Genomic DNA, 25,029 nt, shown 5'->3' with positions numbered 1-25,029 from the left:
TATCTTGATGGTTCTAATCTTATCAGATTTTCCCTTGGTGTGAGGTGTGTTAAGAGTGTCCGAACTTGATCGGAAGAAAGTCGGAGCCACCCCAATCGCGAATTGTAAATATTAAAAATGTTTAAAAAACATGATCAGAAATCGTGATGTGTGGGGGGAACCCCGAGGACAAACACGCGCATGCTTTTGAGATTATCACAATATCCAATCAGAAAGCGAGATGATGGAAGACGGAAGCAGTCATGGTGCAGCACAAAGTGAAGTTGGTGTGGACAGCAGAGATGGAGGATCAGCTTGTTGATTTGTGACAACAGCACGAATGTTTAAACAACGTGAAAATCAATCCAAACACTAGCATTGAAATTTCTTCCTGCGTCCGACATGCTTATTCTGAAGTCTCATCTCATGTTTGTGGTCTCACATTTTGAAAATCTTTTAAGATGTAAAAAATCTCTTGGTGTGTACCCAGCATTAGACATCAAGGCATTAGACATCAAGTACTTTTTTGAGCTTTATGAACCTCACATTCACAGAAGCTTTCTATTGCACAAAACGGTCTTTGTAAAAAGGTTCAACAGATTATAAAAAGATAAGAAGGCTTTTATTTTTAAGAGTTCATGCAAAAGACTATTTAATGAATTATTTATTGAATCAAAAAATAAGGAGACTTTTATGTGTTATGCTGAAGAAGATCTAAACACGTCACCAATTCTGTTTGATTCTCTAAAATCTGAAATAGAACTTGGCATCAAAGCGTTTCCTTGTCATAACGAACATCATATATGAACTGCAAATTGACCACAAATATCTTTCTGCAACCCTTAGGCAATATAAGAGGGTGCACAAGAACTTTTAAAAAAGTCAAGTTTCTGCTTTGAAGATAAAAGTTACATGGTAACTTGTATGATAACCTACATGGAGTGTCCGGATTCACCTAATGGTACTTCTGTAATCCTTTTTTGTGAATTTAATCTGCCAGAAAAAAAAGTCTTATAAGCTTTGAAAGTTTTATGCTACATATATATAGCTTTAGGATCTGTGATACAGCTCCATTGTAAATTGTCAAAAACATACAATTTATTCTAAGGTAAAGGATTGAGAAGGCAGATGTTTGGTTTTAGTTTGTTTTGATGTTTAAAATATTGTCTTATTCAAATGCTTCTGCTCCATTTAAGTACATGTAATGATTTTAAGAAATGGTTTTCAACAGAAAAATCAACCCACAGCTCATTAAGAAGACGTAACACATCTGTCAAGATTTATGCCTGCCTTAAGGTACAGTTGCTAACTGTGCCTGTGCATGCACACATCTGTTGATATATAACAGTATTAACGTTTATGCCAATAGACATTCTCTAAACCCGGCATAATTACACGATTCTGTAGAGATCTCAGTTTTCTGCCATCGACACAAAAGTATAAACATTGAAAAGAGTTTTATAAATGAGGAGATGCCCTGACAACCTGCTCTAATCTCTTTAACAGCTGTAATAAAACACACACAACCCTACATTACTGTCTGGCTACACTTTATATGCTTTGTTAAAAGTTCTTACCATGGTGGACGTCCAGCACTTGTTTGTTTTCCAAGTCCATAACTTCAAAAAGAGGTAAAATCACACATGCTTGCAATGGCAGGGGAGTGAAAGACGGCAAGGGTTCATAGGTAGGATGATCTCGTCACCCGTTTGCCAGAGGAGTCCTGTTCTCGTGCGGACTGCCTGCACTCTGTTCACGCTGGAGCTCGGCATCTGGCAGACGGAGCGGATCTGATCTGGGTTGGGACACACTCCCACACCACTGACTGAGCTCTTAAAGATACAGCGGGGTGTTTTTTTAGCTTGGCCACTTGCTTCCCCCAGTCTCTCTCTCTCCCACACACACACACACACACACACACACACACACACACACACACACACACACACACAGTCTCTCTCTAGACATAACATACATACTACTGTTTAAAATAAAAAAATCAACATTATGGAATTAAAGTAAACTCTATGGAATAACCTGGCAACCTTTACAAAAAAAAAAAACTGCCACTGGAATAAAAAATTTTTGCTAAATTTTTCTTGTATTAAGGAAATTTAAGAAAAAAAAAAATCTTATTCCATTGACAGAGATTTTTTTGCTTGTTTTAAGCACGAATTCACTTAAATTTGATATGTTTTGTCTTTTCTTATTAGGTCATTTTGCTCATTAAGAAAATACATCTTGATTTAAGGATTTTTAGATATTTCAACAAGACAAAAAAAACTAAGTAGAAGTCATTTTTTGCAGTGCTTTTAAACAATACTGAAGGAATTTAAATCTATTATGGGCTCTTAAAATTTGTATATAAAATAAAATAGTATATCAAAAAATAGAGAAGTTGAAATTAATATGTTGGCACAATTATATTTCAAACAACATAATAAGTTATTTTAAACATTTAGCCATAGACCTTTAGATCAAAAGATTTTTAAGATCATGAGAAACATTTCAGTGATAACTTTTGATCAGTAATGTGGGTAACATTATGCATCTCCCCATTATTTGCTGTAAGATGTTAACGTTTTAGTTCTATTACATTTATGTGAATATAGGGGTGCATTTTACCACTGTGGTTTGAAAAAAATATTGCTGTTTTGTGTCACCAGGTGCCTTGTACTAATAATTTTAACCTTATGTCACAATATAAAGAAATATGTTCCTGTAGCTCTCCAAGTACATCTCTGTATTAGCAATGCAAAGGTTGGGTCCTCAGAGAAGACACATACTAAAAAAAAATGTGTAGCTTAAAGAGTACATACAGTATCATAAAAATGACTTTGACTTTTTCCATGTTTAAGTGCTATAATTGGGTCCCCAGTGCTTCTATTAACCTAGAAAATGTGAAAAAGATCAACTCAGTAACTTTGTTTTGGTAATCCATTCTCTGCAAGCATGTGAAAACATAGGTCATTGAAATCTGGCTCCCCCTGTGATGTCAGAAGGGGATAATACTGCCCCTTCCAATACTGCACTATCCAACCACGGCACTGCCATATAGTGCAGAGACCAGCTCATTTGCATTTAAAGGGAAAAACCCCCGAAACAAAGTGGCAATTTCAATTGAAATGTTAAAATAAATGATCTATGGGGCAGTTTCCTGGATAGGGATTAGACTAGTCTTAGACTAAAATAAATGTAAAAGCTGTGCAAACTGCAAACAACTTGCACTGACATATCTTAAAATACATCAGTGCCCTTTGTTTTGCCTCAAAAGGCACACAAGTAATGTTTTTAGTAAAGCATGTTTGTTAAAACTAGTTATATTTCCTAATTAAACTAAGGTCTAGTTAAGCTAATCCCTGTCCGGGAAACCACCCCTATATGGTATTTTGAGCTAGAACTTCACATACGTACTCTGGGGACACCAAAGATTTATTTGAGATCTTAAAAATGTCCCCTTTAAATGCACCGTAAGTCACTTTAGAAAAAAGAGTTTTATCTAAGAATTTATGCATCCAGCCAAATGCATAAATGTAAATGCAAATATTTAAGGTATTTCTTTACTTTTTCCTTTTCTAATTGAAATGCCATACGATATTTCACAACTTAAATGGTGCATCACACAACAAATACCACATTTATGCACATTCATGCATGCTGTGGCCTAAACCACTCACTAATGACTTAAAGACATATGATCATATGAGTGAGACACAAATGCAAACTCTTAATAGCCACACCGCATCCCAAAGGAGAAAGAAACTGAAAACTGACCTGACCGCTCACACTGAAATGCATTTACTAAAATCCAATTTTAATTGGATTTCAAGCTACATATAAATGTGGTCGGAATCAGATTTGTAAAAATCGGATTTCTCTCAATTATTTGAGGTTCTGATTTTGAAAGTCTATATTATCCGTTATCCATTAGCATTCATGTTTATCCTAAAATGCAAGACCACATGGTATTAAACGATTATCTGCTATCTTGACCTATGGGGTTATACAATTTGTTTAGTCAATGACTAGCGTTTTTCTTATTTTGCACTAATTTCAATAAGGAAAAACATATTGAAGGGGATAATGTGACATCACTAACCAGCAAAACCAGCAAAAATGCAAACTAGAAATAACTAAACAAATCAGAGTTTGAAATGCCTGCCTGAAAAAAGCAAAACAGTATCTTACTTTTAAAAGTTGAGCTATGGCATAGCGATTATAATGATGATGCACAGGAGGGTCTGCATGGGGGTTTAAAGTAAACACAGAAATATTTACTGACTCAGCAGCAGTCTGTCACCAACACAGAGCGAAACAACAACACAATTGACCAGACAGACACAACTTTTTACTTATAGATGTATAAATTATTTATAGACAGCACTCACAAATAGTTTAAAGTTATAAAAAAAACTGATGAAATATTTAAAAGCGGAGCATAACTAGAAGTATCTATAATCAATTTAGAAATGTCCATGACTTTTACATGCCTGGAAATTACACCTTTTAAAATCCATGATGTCTCCAGGTTTAAAATAAATGTGGTAAAACTAATATACATATATATTTTTTTTCGATATATATATATATATATATATATATATATATATATATATATATATATATATATATATATATATATATATATATATCGAAAAGAAAACAAGTCTCGAATGTATAGTTTCAGAATCTATCTGTGGTAAACTCTTGTGGTCGACAATATTTGCTTTTAATTCACAAGTTAATTCTACTAAAATGCTATTATAATAAAATTATATTAATTACAACAATAATCTGCAGTACACTACATTTTACAATAGTAAATACTAAAGTATACTAAACTGTTTTTTTATGTGGGACATTGGAAAGTATCTACTTAATAACAGTGATGTCCTATTTAAACCAAGAGTTCTTTTCAGTTCTTTCACAAAGCAGACATGTCTGCATAATGCAGGTCGTCCCCAAATTCAATGCCACCGTGAACCAGAGCTCCTATTAAGCAAATCCACACAATAGCTGTCCTGTAACACCATCGTAATTATGCCTCCCACTTCAGATTACTGCGTCTGAGAGATCAGGACGAAAAACAATGAAGAATCTACAGCAGTTTCCATTGCAGTCTTCTAGCGTCACGTCTGAACTTTAACTTCATGCGAAACATTTTGTTGCGGCTGGATGTGTCAGTGGCTGAACTCAATTCCCTTACACCTGACATTAATACCTTTAGTAGAGCAAAAATTGCTGAACTAAAATCAGGATAAGGATTTTATTGTTAAAGCATCTTAGATTAGCAGTAGGCATCAATGTTGCATTCACGTGTTGCAAACATGATTCACACTACTGTAGCTTAGAATGGATTGGTATTAGCATTTAAAAGGTCACCGGATTACTTTTAAAAACTCTTAACAGAGTTTGTATTATTGTTTCTTCCTCATTTAATGGAATTAATTAAATTCCTGCCTCGTAAGTTAAAGATGTGTAGATGTGTATGTGACAGTAGATGCTCAACTCACTGCTAGTTTGGGTGCTTTGGTCCTTACAGAGCTGAACGTCCTCTGGGATGCTGGTGCTACGACGCAGGATCCATACGGTGCAGGATTCAGCTCGCCGCTCATGAAACAGCAGTGGACTGATCTAGGGACAGTTTGCAGAAGGCTGTTTATAGCGTTAGGCTTTTCAAATACACTGGAGAAAAATTATCTTTGAAGCCCTGGCTTCTTGAAGTGAATTTGGTGAGGTTTGCTGCCCTCTTGAGTTCAAAATGTACCTCAAATCCAGATTAATATATTTGGAAAGCTTCAGCATATAGAATCAAGACAGCATGTCTTGTATAAATATCAACAAACACATATTAGATATTTTGTAAATTATTGTAAATAATATTCAACAATTAGGGCTACATAACACTAATTGCAACTAATTGTTTGCAAAGTAAAAGTTTTTGTTTACATCAAATATGTGTATGTACTGTGTATAATAATATACACACATAAATGTATAATTTTAAGAATATGTGTATATATTAAGTTTTCATATTTATATATTTCTATTTATATAATATTTACATGCATGTGCGTGTACTTATACATATACATTATTATTATAAATATTACACACACACATATGATGTAAACAAACACTTTTGCAAACAATTAATTATTATCGAACCCTATCAACAATATTCTCGATAATACTCTCAAAGATGCATACATAACACAGGCATTCTGAATGTAATCCCTATGACAAACAGTACAAAATAAAAAAGGAATACACTCTAGGGACAATATATAGTTAGTTTATACCTCTGATTTATCAAGAAGAACTAGTTGACATTCAGCAACCAGGCAAAACTTGACCCTCCATCCGATAGGCTTTGAAAGTGGTTGTCCACAAGATATCCAGTGAACCGAGGAACCTTTCATATCTGAATAAAAATGAATGTTTTTTTATCTTAAAGGTGCATCAGAGGATTTTCTCGAATTTTAGAAAAGAACCACCCTCTCCACTTTTTTAAAAAATGGAATTGCACAACACTCCTGATTGACAACTAGGAGGACCAATAGTCTTGATGATCCACCCAGAAAAAGAAAATCGTGCGCAATACCTTTAACATTATGAGAAAGAGCTGAGGAGGAATCTAACCATTATTATCTAACCATAATAGAAACAATGTATAATTTTATAGATGCAAACCCACTGGGAAAAGATTAATCGCAATTAACCTATACAAAATACAAGTTATTTTTTTGCATAATATATGTGTGGGTATTTTGTGTAATTATTGTGTATATTTAACCACACACACATACATATATTCATGTCAGTTTTTTTCTTTATATATAATTTTTTATTTATTTATATATAATATAGAATATATACAAATATAAATATATATATATATACACATGTAAATGTTTCTTAAATACATACATAAATGTGTGTGTATTTATATGTACATAATAATTACACACAGCACACACTCATATATTATGCCAAAAAATCACTTTTATTTTGTTTGCCATTAATCTTTTCCCAGCCCTAAAAATAACGCAATACAACTAACTATATAAATGGAGTTTCCCAAAATGACTTTATTGTGTCACATTCAAAATAGTTTCTTATAAAAGTATGTTATATTATATGATTACTAAATGATGCAAGGTAAGATATTTAGGTTAATGTTGTCTATGCTTACCTATTTATTTAAAATATAGAAAAACTTCAGCAGTATAGGTAGTCGGTTTGTGGCAATACTACATTATGTAAGACAAATTATCTGATAAAACATTACACACAAATTTTAATGCATATATTCACAGCACACACTACAGATATTTTACAATATGTTTTGCATACGTGCCATTTTCCCAACTAAAACATATACATACATAGGGTTCAAAGCTATACGGTAACACCATGAACGATGTCTGGCCTAAACAAACGATGCTGTAGCCTACTCACCTGTTACCCTCATCCAGCCCTGATGCTCACAGCGGGTCATGTTTGGTGCCATTGTCCTATAAACTGCTTGCATTTATCAACTTGAAGTAGGCACTTACTAAATAAATACGCATCTCGTTAAAGTTATTTTGGGTTCAGACTGTTGACCCGCTTACCTGCGTTCGTGCACACGGGTCACTAAAACACGTCATTTAATACCTTAACTTAATTAACGGATTAAACTACGACAAATCTCTGTCCACAGACAACAACACTCTCACTGCTGAAGGACCTTAAGCGAGTAGATAACTAGTTGGCTATTTCATAGTTTACACTAAATTTTGGAGTACAATAAACGACACAACATTAACATTGTCACAAAATATAAAAACATCAGACAACTCCTGAGTAAACACAACGGCAACGCTGCTGAACGTTGGTCTCATGAATATTAATGAAATGACGTGACGTTTGCCCAGACTGCATATTTGATTCGATCGTGTATGTAGGCGTATTAACGTAGCTTATGAATATTAATTGAGTTACATGAATGGACATAAAGGTTTGAGGCTGTCACCTAATTAATATTCATTCATTTTACAATTAACCCCTTGCATTGCAAAACCTAAACTCTCACTGCGACACAAAGGGATTTATTTACGCCTTAAACGTTAAACAACCGTGTTGTATATTAAATACCGCTTATTTTACGATATAATAGGTGACCATTCGAGAGGCAGCTTATAGACAGGATTACATCTCACGCCTTTTATAAAAACGTATAAAAGCAGTTTATCAAAGCTAATACAGAATAATACTGTACTTTATCAACGTGTAGTAAGTAGGCTACAATATACTAATACACTACAATATACTAGTTTACTAAAGTATACTTCAGTATTTATAACAGTTTATCAATTCATTATATTTATTACTACAAAAAACTATAGATAACATTGGCAAAGTGTAGTTTCACTGTACAATACAGTACTGTACATTAATATAGTATTTAATTTAAGCTTAATTCTACTATTGTAATAAACATGTGGCCAAAAACAAAAAATAAATGCAACACTTCTTTAAAGGTGCAGTGTGTAACTTTTAGGAGGATCTTTTGATAGAAATGCAATGTAATATACATAACTATAATATAAGTGGTGTATAAAGACATTTTATAATGAACCGTTATGGTTTTATTATCTAAGAATGAGACGTTTTTATACACATACACCGAGGGTCCCCTTATATGGAAGTCACAATTTTGTGCCGCCATGTTTCTACAGAAGCCCTTAGCAGACAATTTTTTTAAATAAGTTGTCTCCGACGATGACATGTTTCTTCTGTGGTAGCTACCGTAGCTTGGTTGGTTGCAATTCACCACCTCACCACTAGATGCCGCTAGAATTTACACACTGCACCTTTAAAAAATGTATTCGCTTTTGAACAAATTGTAACAACATATCTCAGCCTAATGCTTTAAAACACCATTTTACAAACTTTTGTCTTATGAACCTCAACAGTGTGTCAGTCTTTGTTTATGCAGAATTAAGAATTGTAACACATCAATAACATTGTACAGTATTAAGAGACACGCAAACTGATGACAAACTGTTTTAATGGTCTAAAACAAGAATGAATGAATAACAATTTGCACAATAAACATCTCTGAACATTGCTTCAAAACATATCTGCCATGTAAGGCTTCAAATGTGCTACGTAGAAGTATGACCATGAAAACATTCAAAACATAACCAACAGTTGACATACAAACAAAACAACATTTTGAATGTGATCAATACTCCAAACATTTTGTTGTTGACAATGCTGCAATCTGTATCAAACTGCACAAATGTATATAAATTGGGAAACGGTTATAAAAAGAGAAAAGTATCAAATTCTTCAAATAGACTTTTATAGTTTTCTTTCAAATCAATTACAAAATATGTCAATTTTATCCAATAATAGCTTGCATAGCTGATAAAATGTTAATAGTGCAATAATAACGGGGGCTAATCTTATATCCAATTATATACAGTACACGTAAATAATAAAGTATATTTATATGCTATACTTTTTTTTGCTTTTATAATACTATAAAACTACTAAAGTCCAATTATAGAGTCAAACTTAACAGCTTTGAAAATTCACATAACTTTCCAGTCAATCCAAACATCGGTAAATGCGGACAAAGCCACTTCCAGATCCACTTCCAAATCTTTGGAGATCCTATAAAAACTTTAAATATGACTGTCATCTGTGGGTACATTTTGAAAAGAGCCAAAATACTGTTGCATATAAATGAAATGATTTCTCTAGACCTTGCAATTTCAAATGCAATACTGCTTTGTCACAGCAGATCGTATCTAATACATGATGATATGCCAAAGCATACAAAAGCATACAAAATAGAAAAATACTTTTTTACGTCTCAAAACAGTATTTGCATCACTTTGGTTATACAATTACCTAAAACAAACGTAAAACTATTTTTTGAAAAGGAGAAAGTGCAGACTAACGTGTATATTTTTTTAAGCAACTAAAGTACCGCCGTCTCTGACACAATATTGTTAATTTCGGGTAAACAAACGTGTACAATTCGCTATGTAGTCCTTCTGCCAAAATACTGAGCGAGATGAAAGAAAAACAAAGTACATTCAGTAAACCACTACGTGCACTTCTCTGGAAAAACACTGCTTGATTCAATACAAAATTTGGGTTTACAGGTTTAAGGTTGTATTTGTTAAAATAAGTTAATGCATTAGCTAACATGAAAAATACTCCTTTAACATTAATTAATCTTAGTTTGTTAATTGCAGCATTAATTATACATTTAAAAAAATAATAATTGGTTTATGCACAATGCACTAAAATGCTTTATTATATTGCCAATAACAAAGATGACACACTATATTGCTCATTGTTAGTTCATGTTAGCTAATGCATTTACTAATGTTAACAAATACAACCTTATTACAAAAACGTGATAAAAGGAGCAAAACTAGCTGCTTAAAAAGGGATCAACACTCTTAGGGCCAATTCTAAACCGTTTGGGTCCAACAACTAAACTGAAATGTTGTTTAATACTGTCCATCTAATACGAGTTACAGGCTGCTTAAGCTAAGTACAGTTTATCTCTAAACTGAATAAAGACCACTTATGTTTAAAGTGCCCAAGCAAAAGGACACTGCGAACGACTTTGATATGACAAAACTTTATTGTCCCACATGGGACATAACCAGAATAACAGGAAAACAACTATATGTGGTTTGTGAAAAAAGCAAAACAGGAAATGAATGGGATCTGTGCGACACTTTTTATTTGGCTCCATCTGTTCCACACCTACTGTTCTGTGACTTTCAGTAAGGTGTAGTTCCTTCCCATTCCACTAAATACTGCACCTTGCCTCCAGGCATGATCCTACGTGCCAGCACCTGATACTTTTCTCCACAGGTGAATCGGCCAGCTGCCCCGAAATAGCTGGTGATGGAAGATTTAAGGTGAGAGAGCGAGGAGTCGTCCTCGCTGATGCTCTCAAAGGTGTGGCTGTCGATGCTGTTCTCCATCATATCGTTGCTCTCCTCTCCGGGCATGCTGATGGGGCTGAGCTCGCTCTCCATCATCTCTCGCTTTGTGGCCAGCACAGAATAATTCGAAGAGGGCAATTTTCTCTTCCGACTGCCCACGTTTTTCCTGTAAAAAGGTTTTAGGATTGATTATTGCATGTTCTGTAGGTAGGAGGAATATCCCAGTTTAACTCTTTCCCCACCATTGACGAGTTATCTCGTCAATCCGCAATACTGCTATTATCCACAAGGTGGTACACTTCCGCAACTTATAAAACCCAGAAGTAACAGCTGTATGTCCGTCTAAGTTTTAAGGATCGCTCTGCATCTGATCTCTATCAAAAGTCCTTTACAAAAATGGAATTATCTAGAAACCTACCCATATTTGAGAGGTGATAAAAAGAGAACTGATGAAGGTAGGATAAACTTTTTTTGTTTGTTTGTTTGAAAGCAGAGCGTCTGTTCTTTCATTTAATATATTGTATGTTTATATACTTACAGAAGAGCATTTTCTAGGAGGCATTAAACTGATGAAAATCTACAAAAATGCTGGCAGGGAAAGAATAAAATATCCTACCTTTAAATAACTACAAGTCCAGTAAACAACATGTCATTCCATGTTAAAGAGCACCAAAACGAACTAAAACTATTGCTACGTACACACCAAACGCGGCGCATCACGTTACTCACTCTAGATCAGTGGTTCTCAAACTGGGGTCCGGGGCCCCCAGGGGGGCCGCGAGATGGTGCCAGGGGGGCCCAGTTTTATGACATTTTATAAAATACATTCATTTATCATGAATTCTGTGTAATTAAACCTAAAAAAATAAGGCTACTAACCAACAGCACTACTTTGTATAACTTAATATGTTTTGTTTAATAAAATGTTAAATTTTAGAACAGTTTTTGTCATAAATTTTCTTTGGGGGGGCCACGAAGGAATGCACCGTACACAAGGGAGGCCGCACGCGGAAAAAGTTTGAGAACCACTGCTCTAGATTACTCGCAGGATTTAATTTCGTGTCATGCAAATTTTTAGCTTGAGTTAAATATTTTCAACTTGGGGCGAAGACGCATTTGAGGCGAATTGCGAGTGTTTTTGCGACAAATGCGCCGCCCATATCACGTCATTTGTATCGCCCGCGCGAGGACGCGTCTGATCGCATCTTGGCATTGACTTTGTATGTAATCTACTCATGCAAATCGTTGAACTCGCGTTTGGTGTTTTAAATCAATTTGAATTATGTCATAATTTACAAACCTGTATTAATTTCTTTATTCTGCTGAACACAAAGGAAGATATTTTATGCAATGTTTGTAACCAAACTATTTTTGAACACCACTGACTTCCATAGTCAGTCCTTCCAGAAAAACGCAAAGTTTTTTGTGATTGTTGCAGGCAAAAATACTTGATCTTGCGGCCTGTTTTCTTAAAAAATGCGATGGAATATGCAGGATATTTATGCAATTTTATGCAGTGAAATTGCGGGAACCTGCCAAAATTGTGGAAACTTGCAAAAACTGTTTGCAGCTTTTCATTGATGTTCACGTCGCGTAATTACGTCACTTCCTAACATTCCCATGACAACAGGGGACATGGCTGCGCATCAATGTAAATGCAAGTAAATGCAACATTTTTCAACTTTCTGCTAAGATATATATGACTTTTTGCTACGAAAATGCGGGGATTATGAAGTCATGCAATATTTTGCGAGCAGAAATCTGCAATTTATGCGCGAAAGTGCGGCGTATTTTAAAAAATGCGACAAAGTCTGTATAAATATACAGACTTTGGCTGATTATGCATTGAATCATGCAATCGCATAATCACGTTTTTCTGGAGGGACTTTTCTGGAGTAGTTTCTATTCCTACTATGGAAATCAATGGTGCTTTTGTTTTCTGCTTCATTACAAATATCTTCCTTTGTCTTCAGCAGAACAAAAAAATGTATACAGGTTTGTAACAACCTGAAAGTACGCAAATGACAGATTTTTTTGGGGGAACTATCCCTTTAATGTTTTAAAAAGATTTTTTATGTTCAATATAAGCATTATGTGCACGACATCAAATGAAGTATTTCCCTGAGGTCGAGTCTGATCGTTCTGTCCCGAGGTAGGGGGTCGTAAGTATGTCTTAGAGTACTATTCCAGATGTTACTTTCGAGTGTGAGGTTGCATACAGAAGATATAAGCATTTAAAGCAAACAGTTTAGCACGTGTGCTTAAAAAGTCTAGAATTTTTATGATATTATCCTACACTACACAGGGAATAATATGGATTTTTTTCCAGAAAACTTAGAAGTGCATAAAATAGATTCAAGCACTTTCAATGACCTGTATCTATGTATGTATATTTTCAAAAACTTCCCAGGGCCTTGAATTTTTTCCCCAGATTCACAAACTTTCAAGGATTTCAAGGACCCGTGGGAACCCTGTAAACCTTATGTCTGACCCATATGCCTGTATGAAAACACAACAACTTCACAGTAGATCACGCTAAACATCTCTGTAAATTTATCACGCCAAAGAAAACAAATAGCTTGTTTTCATAATGTTTCATCATGATGTAATAACTTTTTTCCCCTGAAATGCCTTTTTTTCCCCTGAAATGACTTTTTTTCCTGATGTAACTTTTTACAACCAATTAGCATGAATAAAAACAAGTCCCTCCTACATAATTTCCCACTAATGAATCTATTTCAGACAATAATCATGTGTCATGTCTTAAATTTTTTATAAAGTAGCAGGCAGTAATGTGTGAGGCGATATAATATTCCACAATTAAAGTATCAAATAATGCTATCACACGTTACATCGTTGGAAGTGAACTTGAAAAATAAATTGTTATTTTGCATCAGCTAGTACTGTTATTTCATGTCCGCTTACATTACATTTATGCACTTCAACTACACTTTCTTTCTTTTTCAGTATGTGTGGCCTTTAACCTTTGTGTTGCCAACCAAACAAGCTAAGGTTTCTCAATCCCTTCAGTTTAGAAAGACCCCTTCAGTTAAGAAGGTGCAATGCAGTTGTCTTCCACTAGATGTCGCTCTTCGTCATCTATCACTTCCTCTCTTCACCTTCCTGCTCGCTCGGCCATGTGGGTGTTATAGCATTTAAAGGTCACACAGCAGAACTGGACTTTTTGGTACTTTTCTTTTCATGTTGTGAATAATCTGGGGAGTTTCCAAATCTGCATACGCTTTAATGACCAAACGCTTCTCCCCTAAGGACAACAGTAATTTGGAAAAATCACAGCAAGAGCCTCCAACTGAGAACCTCATAACAGCTTCTAAAATAAGACATAGAGCTAAACAGTATTAGTACATGAAAGGCAAGCAAGCACAGAAAGCAGATATGTGTTTGTGAAGTGTTTGATCTGGTCCTCCGCTAGCATGCACAGTAGGGGACAACAATCTGCTGACCCTTATTCAAACCCAAGTTGTGTTGATTTTTCTCCTCTCTCTCTCTCTCTCTCTCTCTCTCTCTCTCTCTCTCTCAAACACCCTTAGGAATACAGCAAGAATATTAATGAGCAGTCACATCCTAAAATAAATAAGACAAACTATGGGAAAGATATCAAAGAAAGAACGGGCAGTTTGGGAAACTACAATTAGCCATCCGCCTAAACACATTTTGAGCAAAAGCTTTTAGTTTCTTTAGTCATGTGGTCTCAGGCAAAGCTCTGTAGGTATAAAAATAAGTAAATAAATAAAAAAATAATTTAGGAGAGTCAAAGTACTGTACTAAACTCAATGCGATATAGTTTTACTGTGCGTCATTATTGCATAAAATACTAAACTGTTCAATCAAATTAGTAAGCTGTTTTATAACAATGAAGTAAAATCATTTTACTACTTTCGGTCTTAATGTTACAATTCTCATGTTCCCACCTGCTAAACTGTCAAATTAGGTTTTTTTCTTTATATTTTCCCCTTTCTATAATGGATGTTTTGAAATATTCAATATGCAATAAAACAATGCTTTGAGTTTGAATTACATGACCTCACTTCCTCACTATCTGATCATTGATCATCTTTCACACATCAGAGCGCACATCTTTGCTATACATAAGCTTTTGAAGTATTCAGTTTTCGCTTATTATCGCGATACGCACAACGCGGTGTGCGCTGTTTCGGTATATTGGTAATTTCTCTGTTTTGCGCAACCCTAATATTTTTACTACCGACTATTCATTCATGTGTCATTTCAATATCATAGGTAAGAAAACAAGAGTTAACTCTTTCCCCGCCATTGACGAGTTATCTCGAATTGATAAGTTATCTCATCAATTAAAAGAAAATATTTGCATGAAAAAAACTGTTCCTGATGAGTTTTTATGGTATTCTGTAATACCGCGATTATCCAATAGCAAATCCACTTACCCAATTTATAAAAAAACGAAGCAAAAAATGATTTAATAATTTTACACTCCGTCTATGTTTTGATAATCGTTCTGAATCTGATCTGTAACAAAATTCCTTCACAAAAATGCAATTAATTCAGCTTTTTGCTAAAAAATTAAGAGAATTTAAGAGTTGATAAGCAGAGAAAAAATATATATACACTGTAAAAAAATCCATAGAAATTGCAGCTGGGTTGCCGGTAACTTACCGTCGATTTAAATTTGTTTTTTTACTGGCAACATTTTGTTCAAAGTTAAATGAACATTAAACATTTACAGTTCTTTGTCTTTAAAGAGTAAAACTAAAAAAAAACAGCATCAAGCAAAACATTCTTGGAAACAAAATCTGAAGCAAAAAACAGAAAAAGGTTGATGATGATTTCTGGTTCCCAGAATGCTTTGCGTGAGGCTGTTATTGTATAGTTTTATTCTGTAAAGATAAAGACTTGTTAATATTTAAAATTTATTTAACTTTGAACAAACTCTTGCCATAAATAACATAAATGTAAATCTACGGTAAATTACCGGCAACCCAGCTGCTATAACATTGTAATTTCTACGGAATTTTTTTACAGTGTAGGATGAAACGTATTTTTCCCGTTTTTTTGTTTGAAAGAAGAGGGTCTGTTTTTTCATTTGATATATTTGTATGTTTATATATTTTTAGAAGAAACATTTCCTGAAAGGTATTTTGTGGAATGTTTCTGAACATCACAAAAAATGCTGGTGGGAAACTTTTCAAAAAAAAAAAGCTCCCGTAATGATGACAAAATACCTTTAACAACAAACTGAGGCTGGATTTACACTGCAGATCTTGATTCGCAATTCCGATTTGTTGACTATATCCGATTTTATATGACGACCTGCTTACATCATCTTCTAAAAGTAGGGATGCAAAATTCTAGGAATTTTCAAGACTGGAAACTTTCCATGGGAATTAAACAGGAATGTATAGGAATGAACAGGAATATATGGGAATAAACTGGGAATACATTTACATTTTTTCATTTAGCTGATGCTTTTATCCAAAGCGACTTATAATTGCTATACATGTCAGAAGGTTAAGTGTCTTGCTCAGGGACACAATGGTATGTCACAGTGGATTCGAACCCGGGTCTGTCACACCAATGTGTCTTATCCACTGTGCCATTACCACCCCATATATATGGGAATAAACTGGGAATTTGAAAGATTGCAGAGTTGCCTATATAACATGGAACTTAAAAGTTGGTGAAAAAATCTTGCAGCATAATTTTGTTTAAAACAAGAAGATTTAATGCAATTTCAGTTGAATTTCTACCCTGCACATACCCTGTGTAACATGCACACTGCTTACTGACGGGCCATTGATGCCACACCCCTTGCACATAAAATAATGTCAAAATTAGGGCTGCACAAAAAATAATTTTTTCGATTAATCGTTTTGTTTTTAAACATGGTCGATTAAAAATCGATTCTCAAAGGCCACGAATCGATTTTTTTTTAATGAAATAAACTGATCCTGTTTGATCAAGGAATGCGACTGTTTTGACTCTTTTCACCATACATTTTTCATCTTGCATCAAAATTGTATTGTATTTAACATAATTGTATGCATTTGAAAATTAGAGATGGGTTCTATTTTAATGTACTCAAGTGTACCTAAAATAAAAAAGTGTAATATACAGGTTGGTGGCTCTTAACTGTTTCCCCGCCAGCCTTTTTAAAAAAAGTTGCCAGCCAGCGCCAGCATTTTTCATGATTTTCACAAACGTTTAATGCCTTCCAGAAAATGTTCTTCTTTAAATATATAAACAAACAATATATCAGATGAAAGAACAGACCTTCTGCTTTCAAACAAAAAAGGTTTCATCTTACCTTCATTATTTCTCTTGTAATCACCTCTCAAACATGGGTAGGTTTCTTCAAAAACACCCAATTTTGAGCAAAAAGCTGAGATGATTCAATTTTTGCAAAGGACTTTTGATAGACATCAGATGCAGAGCAATCTTTAAAACACACACGGAGTTCTTTCTCTTTCATGTGAGGCGCTACTTCCGAGTTGTATAAGTTGCGGAAGGGAAAATAGCGGTATTGCGGAAAGGCATAAAAGTCCCGTCATTGGCGGGTTAGCGTTTTCTCTTAATTGACGAGATATCTCGTCAATGGCGGCGAAAGAGTTAATTTCTTTTTATTAATTACCCATCTTACCAACTTATTTTTCACAGTTTTTTTTTTTTAATAAATCAAGTATTTGTATTAAATCTATATTCATTGAGTTGAATCGAGAATCGGGTATAAAAATCGGTCCGAGAATCGGAATCGAACAGAGAATCGAATCGATCCGATAGCTTATGAATCTAAATCAAATCGATCCGGAACATCTGAATCGATACCCAGCCCTAGTCAAAATATCAGATATCTAAATGTAAGCTAGCAGTATTTCATAAAAAATTTATGAGGCTAGTTATCACGTAGCTAGCTCAAGCTGTGATGCTATTTCTTCTACATTCTGTTTGCCAGTTTTCTGTTATCATACAGAATTACTGTACCACCCAAAAGTTTGGACACATTACTATTTTTATTGTTTTTGAAAGAAGTCTCTTATGCTCATGAAGCCTGCATTTACCTTGCATGCATGTCTGCTTATGACCAAACAAAACGTGAATGCATGTATGCAATTTATATCGGATTTATTTCCACATATAAATGAGACCTGAAACCGATCAGAGATCAGTGCACTTTTTCCTGCTTACACGTTCGTGGGTCCTATCCGATCTGTGCCACATGAAAGAAAAAAATCTGAATCGAATCACTTCAAACATGCAGTGTAATATAATTATGCTTTTAATACATATAGCTTTCTGCTTCCTATATATGAGCCGGCTGTGAGTATTCAAAATGATTGACAGGCTGAAAGCGCCTCAAAGTGATCAATTTAATAAAGTGATTGAGCTCAGTCATAGCATATTATTAAAAGCCTGGTAAATGCTTTTAAAGAAATACAGCTTTAAATTACAACTCCAGTGTATTCACTTTTTTAAATTATAGTTGGAAAGGTACTACACAAAAGCAAGGATCGTGTACTAATACTATCCAGTTTGCAGAACATTGCATCACTACCAGGAATTTGATGATCTTCAAAAGCAATGGCAACTTACGGGAATCGGACAAACGCGTTTTGTTCTAGAATGTCAATAATACTCCAGAAGAAAAATAAAGCTTTGTGAGCAAGCCAAAGAGAAAAGGCCATGAAGACAAAAACACTAGAAAGAAATAGTTTTCAAATGACCTTGCATTGAAGAAATATTCAGGCATCATTTTAAAGCCAGTGCACGTACATGTACAGCTTGGTGTCTATCACCGTATTTTGCCCTTCAGTGTCTAGAATTAACAGAATAAAATATTTACGGCGAATACCATTATATTAATGGTCAAAAAGTGGTTAAAATATATGCAACCATCATCATACTATTCAAAGGTGTAACCATATAGAATACAAGTTTACTGTATATCACCACAGTCTATCTAAAAAACAAATTCATAAATCAGCAGATTTCCACACGTTTGCATGTTTGATTATAAAATGTGCATGTTTAACTCTTTCCTCGCCAGCGTTTTTACAAGCGGCAGCATTTTTTATGATGTTTAATGCCTTTCAGAAAATGTTCTTCTTTAAATATAAAAACATGCAATATATCAAATGAACGAACAGACCCTCTGCTTTTTATCACCTCTCAAATATGGGAAGGTTTCTTCAAAAATACCTAATTTTGACAAAAAGCTGGGATAATTGCACTTTTGTGAAGGATTTTTGATGGAGATCAGATTCAGAGCAATAATCAAAACCTATACAGAGTTCTTACTGTTTGACCTAAAGGTTGTTTTCAGGTTTTATAAGTGGGGTAAGAGCGCCACCTGGTGGATAATAGTGGAAATATAGACTTTCTGGAAAAATGTATCATTGGCAGGGAAGCGCCTTCTCTTAAAGGAATAGTCTACTCATTTTCAATATTAAACTATGTTATTATCTTAAAGGAACAGTATGTAAGAAATCTATATCAATGAATCATAAAATGGCCCTAATATGTCACTAGACATTAAGAAATAATTTTCATTTCAAATACTTATATCACTCACAACAGTGGTCTGGCCAGGATATTGTAATTTGAAAAGTGGAGTTGCAGCCCTCAATTGATGTTTATGTTGTCATTTCGTGTATTGGCCACCAGTTGTGTGATTGCAGTACCAGTTTTAGCCACAAGTTTTGTGATTGCAATACCAGTTTTAGCCACAATCCTACATACTGTTCCTTTATCTAAGAATTGTTGATGCATCCCTCTGTCATCTGTGTGCGTGCACGTAAGCGCTGGAGCGCGCTGCGACACTTCGATAGCATTTAGCTTAGCCCCATTCATTCAATGGTGCCAATCGGAGATAGAGTTGGAAGTGACCAAACACATCAACGTTTTTCCTATTTAAGACGAGTAGTTATACGAGCAAGTTTGGTGGTACAAAATAAAACGTAGCACTTTTCTAAGCGGATTTAAAAAAGGAACTATATTTTATGGCGTAATAGCACTTTAGGGAGTACTTCGACTCGCCTGAAAAGTCCGCTCCCCTTCTCCGTCTCATAATGGGAGAGGGAGTGTGTTACTGCACCGAGTCGAAGTACTCCCATAAGTGCTATTACGCCATACAATATAGTTCCTCTTTTAAATCCGCTTAGAAAAGCGCTACGTTTTATTTTGTACCACCAAACTTGCTCGTATAACTACTCGTCTTAAATAGGAAAAACGTTGATGTGTTTGGTCACTTCTAACTTTATCTCTGTGTGATACCATTGAATGAATGGGGCTAAATGCTATCGAAGCGTTGCAGCGCGCTCCAGCGCTTACGTGCACGCACACAGATGATAGAGGGATGTATCAACAATTCTTAGTTAAGGTAATAACATAGTTTAATATTGAAAATGAGTGGACTATTCCTTTAATTGACGAGTTAACTTGTCATAGCGGGGAAAGAGTTAAAGGGGAGATCTAATGGTATTTCATGCATTCTAACTTATTAAAGCTCCCATAAAACACGTTGTTTCTGCATATCTGATATTAATCTATATCCATTGTTTCCGTAATGCTGGCTTTCTTCTACTTACATCCAAAAACACACTTCTTCTTTCGTGCCATTGTTAAGTCTTGATATAAAACAAAGCTGTTACGTGAAATGATGCCTGTGACTTTTAACGTCCTGGGTTCTCGCTCTCCTGCTGATTGACGTGTGGGCGTGCTTTCCCAGGGGAAGTGCCCATAAAAAGAAGTGACCCCTGATACATCAGCTGGACCCATATTTGAAAAAAACTTTCCGAAAATTGTACGAACCCTGGCGAAGTGCATTCGGCATGCACACACCAACCAAGAGCTGACATGAAATCAATGTCACCAAAGAAGTGTTTTTGTTTGTGAGGAAAATTTGAGCTTGTTCAGCTTCCCAAAGAACTCAGCATTATGGGAACAATCAATATAGTTTGTTTATCATTAAAATGGGGCAGTCTCAGGGATAAATTAACAGGTCATGAGTCGCAAAACCGCATCAAATGTCTGTGATTTGCTGGTAATTGGCGTGTAAGTGCATATAGCGACACGAACATGTAGTGAATCATAAGTTATCCAGATAATGTGTTGCTTTCTCGTGACTCGCACCGCTTGCGGTACACCTCCAAGAGCTCAGCTTTTTCGGAGGGTAGCAGCTTTGGAGATATGAAGGATGCAATACAACTCTATAGGTATTCAAGATTAATATAAGATTAACAGTAGATGTAGCAAACATCACAAGTCCCAGTGAACAAACAGATTCTTCAGTACTTAAATGGTTTAACTGGCCATTTCTTCTCCTTTCACAGTGTCTCTAAATCTTTCAAATAAACACGGGGCAACAAGTGCCCAAAACCATAAATAATCCATAACCTGACACTATATTTCTCAGCAAGATGTCAGGTGGTTTAAACACAACATCAAGTGGTGACGGACGGCTGTTATCCCTCTTTAACTCGCAGCCGGTCAAGTGCAGACCCAGCAGGAGAGGTGAAAATCGACAGCGACAGCCGTTCTGCCAAATTGTTCCACTACAGCAATATTGATTACGCTGCGGTGGAGTTTTGAAGAGGACGCTCGTGTTTGAGCTAGATGAAGGGAGTGGGGGATATGGGCTTGGATTTGAGCAATCGTGGTCGTTTTAGCACTGAAGTCAGTTCACGATTGCTTTTAATAAACATGAGCTGAAGCAAAAGATAAAAATGGATGACTGGTGACCCAGTGATTTGGCAATCAGAGATGAATCCACTTCAAACTGATTTCCCAGAATCCCTCCGACTCATATCGAATGCAAGCCATTCGTATTGAATGGAAACCACTTGTTTGCGTTCTGAGTGGGTGAGCCACCTGCGGTTTAGGGTTAGCATCAATGGTTTCCACGGCAACAGGTTACCTACGTGGTTACGGGTAAATCAAGGGAAAACGATATGGGACTTGCCGCAGGTGAAATTAAAAATTAGGTTGAAGTTCTGTGTCACTTCCACAGCTTTAACCTTACTTATTGATAACCGAATCACACTGTTGCAAGACGATACAAGCATATGAGTGATTTTCAACAGCTTGTGAAGGATTACATCACACCAGTGTGGCTCAATCTACTGTGCTATCCCAAAAATAGCTTTGCATATTGTTAGCACTTCTGGTGATAGAGCCGTGTAAGTGATTTGGTATAAAAATCTGAAAGTCTTCTACGTCTAACAGAAATGCATAAAACCTATAGTTTGACCTGTTGGTGGTTAAAGCAGAGAAACAGCAGATGTACCTGAAGTCGTAAGAGACGCTGGTGGTGGCGGAGCCAGAAGTACTGGCGGCGTCTGTGGAGTCCTGGTCCAAACTTAACGTCCGCCCGGAGCTGGTGCTGAGAATTAAGAGTTAGAGAGATCGATAAAGAAAGTCAGAAACAAGGAAAGCAGTGCAGAAATACGTTTCAATGACACTTAACTAAGTCCAAAACCGTCACTTGCTGTCAACATGAACATATTTCAAAACCCATTTGCCATTTATCAAACCAGAGTCAAATCAGGGAGTCGAGGGGGAGAATAAACAGGGACTCATGAGATCAACCAAAAAGTAAAGCTCTTAGAGGGCAAAGCAAGTTACTTTATAATGATGTAACAGTACAAAGACATTACGTTTTACATTTGGATTAGTGCTGCACAATATTTATGGTATTGTGTATATCAGTGGTTCCCAAACTTTTTCAGCTTGCGGTCCCCTTGTGTATGGTGCATTCCTTCCCGGTCCCCCAAAGAAAATTTGTGACAAAAAACTGTTCTAAACTCAACATTTTACTAAAACACAAAACAAAAAAGTAGTGCTTTTGGTTAGTAGCCTTATTTTTTATGTTTAATTACACAGAATTCATGATAAATTAATGTATTTTATAAAATGTCATAAAACTGGGGCCCCCCTGGCACCTTCTCGCGGCCCCCCAGTTTGAAAACCCCTGGTGTATATGATAACTTACAATATAATATATGAAGAGTTTGGTTCCAAAACGTGATAAACGGCATTTTTGAAAAAAAAAGAGTTCTGCCAAAATCAGTATTATATCAGGTCAGTATTTAAAAGTAAATTCTTAATTTTATGGAAAATCTAATATCCACCGTGTTATTTTGTCATCTTTTCTCCCTTTTTTCCCCAAAATACAATATACGCCACTCCTGCTTTTCTACAGAACGCAATAAATCCGCTCCACATATTACAGCGCACCATTCACGCAATGTAAATTGAGTACACAGAATCTTGTATTTTTTCTCATCTACTTTCTACTTTGTGATCAACAAACAAACAAAAGCAAAATGATACTTTAATGGCATTGATAAACCTGTGGTTGTTTTCTGTGACGGGAAAGATTTTAAGTCTTCAACATCCAATAACTTACGCGAGAGGAACTCGGGAGACGGGTGCTTGTTCTCCCGACAGCATCTGTGAAGTTTATGTGATTGTAACAGATTGACCCCAGGGGATCTTATGAAAAACTTTCCATTATTTTACTCAAAGTCAACGAAAATCGAGCAGGACCAAAACATTTTACAGCGGATCGCTTTGAAAAATGTTAAGCCACCACGTCAAGTATAACCGCAGCAATGACAGTGTCATTAATATAACAAAGTAAGTGTTTTGATTAATGCCATTAATGTTTATTTTTTATGAGTGTATACCACTGTTTAACAAAATGAATATATCATGGCAAAGATGAATGCACATTTATACATTGATTGGATAGATTTAAAGCATTTTGAAAAAAAAAAAACTTGTCATGGATTTATTGCATTTTGTGGAAAAAATAATTCGTTTTAACCTAAAGATGCTATGTGAAAGTTTGTAACAGAAAATAGTGGTTTTCATCTTGTCACTTTCTTGGTATAGAAAACACATTTTTACCGAAATTTGTCAAAATGGATTTATTGCGTTTTGGAACCAAACTCTTAATATGTATATTTATAATCTTATTATTGTTTTAAAGGGGACAAATCATGAATTTCCACGTTTAAGTGCTTTTGAAAAAGATCAACCCAGCAACTTAGTTTTGGCTCCCCCTGTGATGTAATAACGCCCCTTAATCTGCACTATCCAACCACGACACTGGCATTTAGTGCAGACTTCATTTGCATTTTAAAGGACACACCAAAAACGGCACATTTTTGCTCACAACTAGAAAGCGGCGATTTTAACATTTTATAATTAATTATCTATATGGAATTTTGAGCTGAAACTTCACATACGTACTCTGGAGATACCAAAGATTTATTTTACATCCTAAAAAATTCTTGGAAATTATGCAATATGATAATTCTTTAAGCTTGTAAAATCTATTTGAACTTTATTAAAATATATTAAAATCAAAAATGTTATAACAAATATACATGTTTTACATATTTGCCCATAGTTGATCGTCTTCCACACATCAAACAACACAAAGGGTTAACAGTCATGTGCCAGTCTCTTTTCCAAAACATACTATAGACCAGTGGTTCCCAAACTTTTTTAGCGTGCGGCCCCCCTTGTGTACAGTGCATTTTTTCGCGGCCCCCAGAAAGAAAATTTTATGACAAAAACAGTTTTAAAATGTAATATTTTAATTCAACAAAACATATAAAATCATACCTAGTAGTGCTGTTGGTTAGTTGGCTTATTTTTTTAGGTTTAATTACACAGAATTCATGATAAATGAAATGACATTTTATAAAATGTCATAAAACCGGGGCCCCTCTGGCACCATCTCGTGGCCCCCAGTTTGAAAACCACTGCTATAGACCATTTCATCGGATGTACGCGTTGCGCATTGTCATGTCTGGATGGGGCTTAACTTCCGGTCTTTGTTTGTTTAATGGTCTGGTTAGTGGCTCAACTGAACTCTGAAACAAAACCTTGTCGAAAATAACAAATATTTTAGTTTTCTAAAGACGAGGGGAGACGGCGATCATGTGACCTATGTGATGGGAGATTTGGTACGCCGATCCGTAGTTAACATTACATTATACAGTACACATTTTACACAGTAACGTTAGATCAGTGTCGTTTTTGATACGCTTTAGCTATGATTTAAACTGAGGTAATCTACCTGTTG

At 35.3% G+C, this 25,029-nt stretch overlaps 2 protein-coding genes across 5 annotated transcripts in view; both read right to left on the bottom strand.

The window, feature by feature from the left end:
* The window catches only part of dab2ipa (DAB2 interacting protein a), a 140,130-nt gene extending 132,283 nt beyond the window's left edge, over positions 1–7,847 (bottom strand). Inside the window, exons 1-3 of one of the 3 annotated variants that reach the window (XM_055167770.2) lie at positions 7,441–7,847; positions 6,282–6,403; positions 5,493–5,613 (exon numbers count right to left, since the gene is read on the bottom strand). In XM_055167770.2, the coding sequence (XP_055023745.2) occupies positions 5,493–5,613; positions 6,282–6,403; positions 7,441–7,513 (316 nt within the window). In that variant the 5' untranslated portion in view covers positions 7,514–7,847. Of the gene's footprint in view, positions 1–1,556; positions 1,790–5,492; positions 5,614–6,281; positions 6,404–7,440 lie in introns of those variants that run through there. The other 2 variants (XM_055167771.2, XM_055167773.2) reach the window with 2 other exon arrangements.
* Positions 7,848–9,014: 1,167 nt separating this feature from the next.
* The window catches only part of phf19 (PHD finger protein 19), a 37,351-nt gene continuing 21,336 nt past the window's right edge, over positions 9,015–25,029 (bottom strand). For both annotated transcript variants that reach the window (XM_055167780.2, XM_055167779.2), the window contains exons 14-15: positions 22,219–22,314; positions 9,015–11,109 (exon numbers count right to left, since the gene is read on the bottom strand). In XM_055167780.2, the coding sequence (XP_055023755.1) occupies positions 10,776–11,109; positions 22,219–22,314 (430 nt within the window). In that variant the 3' untranslated portion in view covers positions 9,015–10,775. The remainder of the gene's footprint in view (positions 11,110–22,218; positions 22,315–25,029) is intronic.

This window comes from Misgurnus anguillicaudatus, chromosome 5, assembly GCF_027580225.2.
Source record: "Misgurnus anguillicaudatus chromosome 5, ASM2758022v2, whole genome shotgun sequence".
In the NCBI taxonomy this organism is placed as follows: domain Eukaryota; kingdom Metazoa; phylum Chordata; class Actinopteri; order Cypriniformes; family Cobitidae; genus Misgurnus; species Misgurnus anguillicaudatus.
This window is presented reverse-complemented; position numbering and strand designations above follow the sequence as displayed.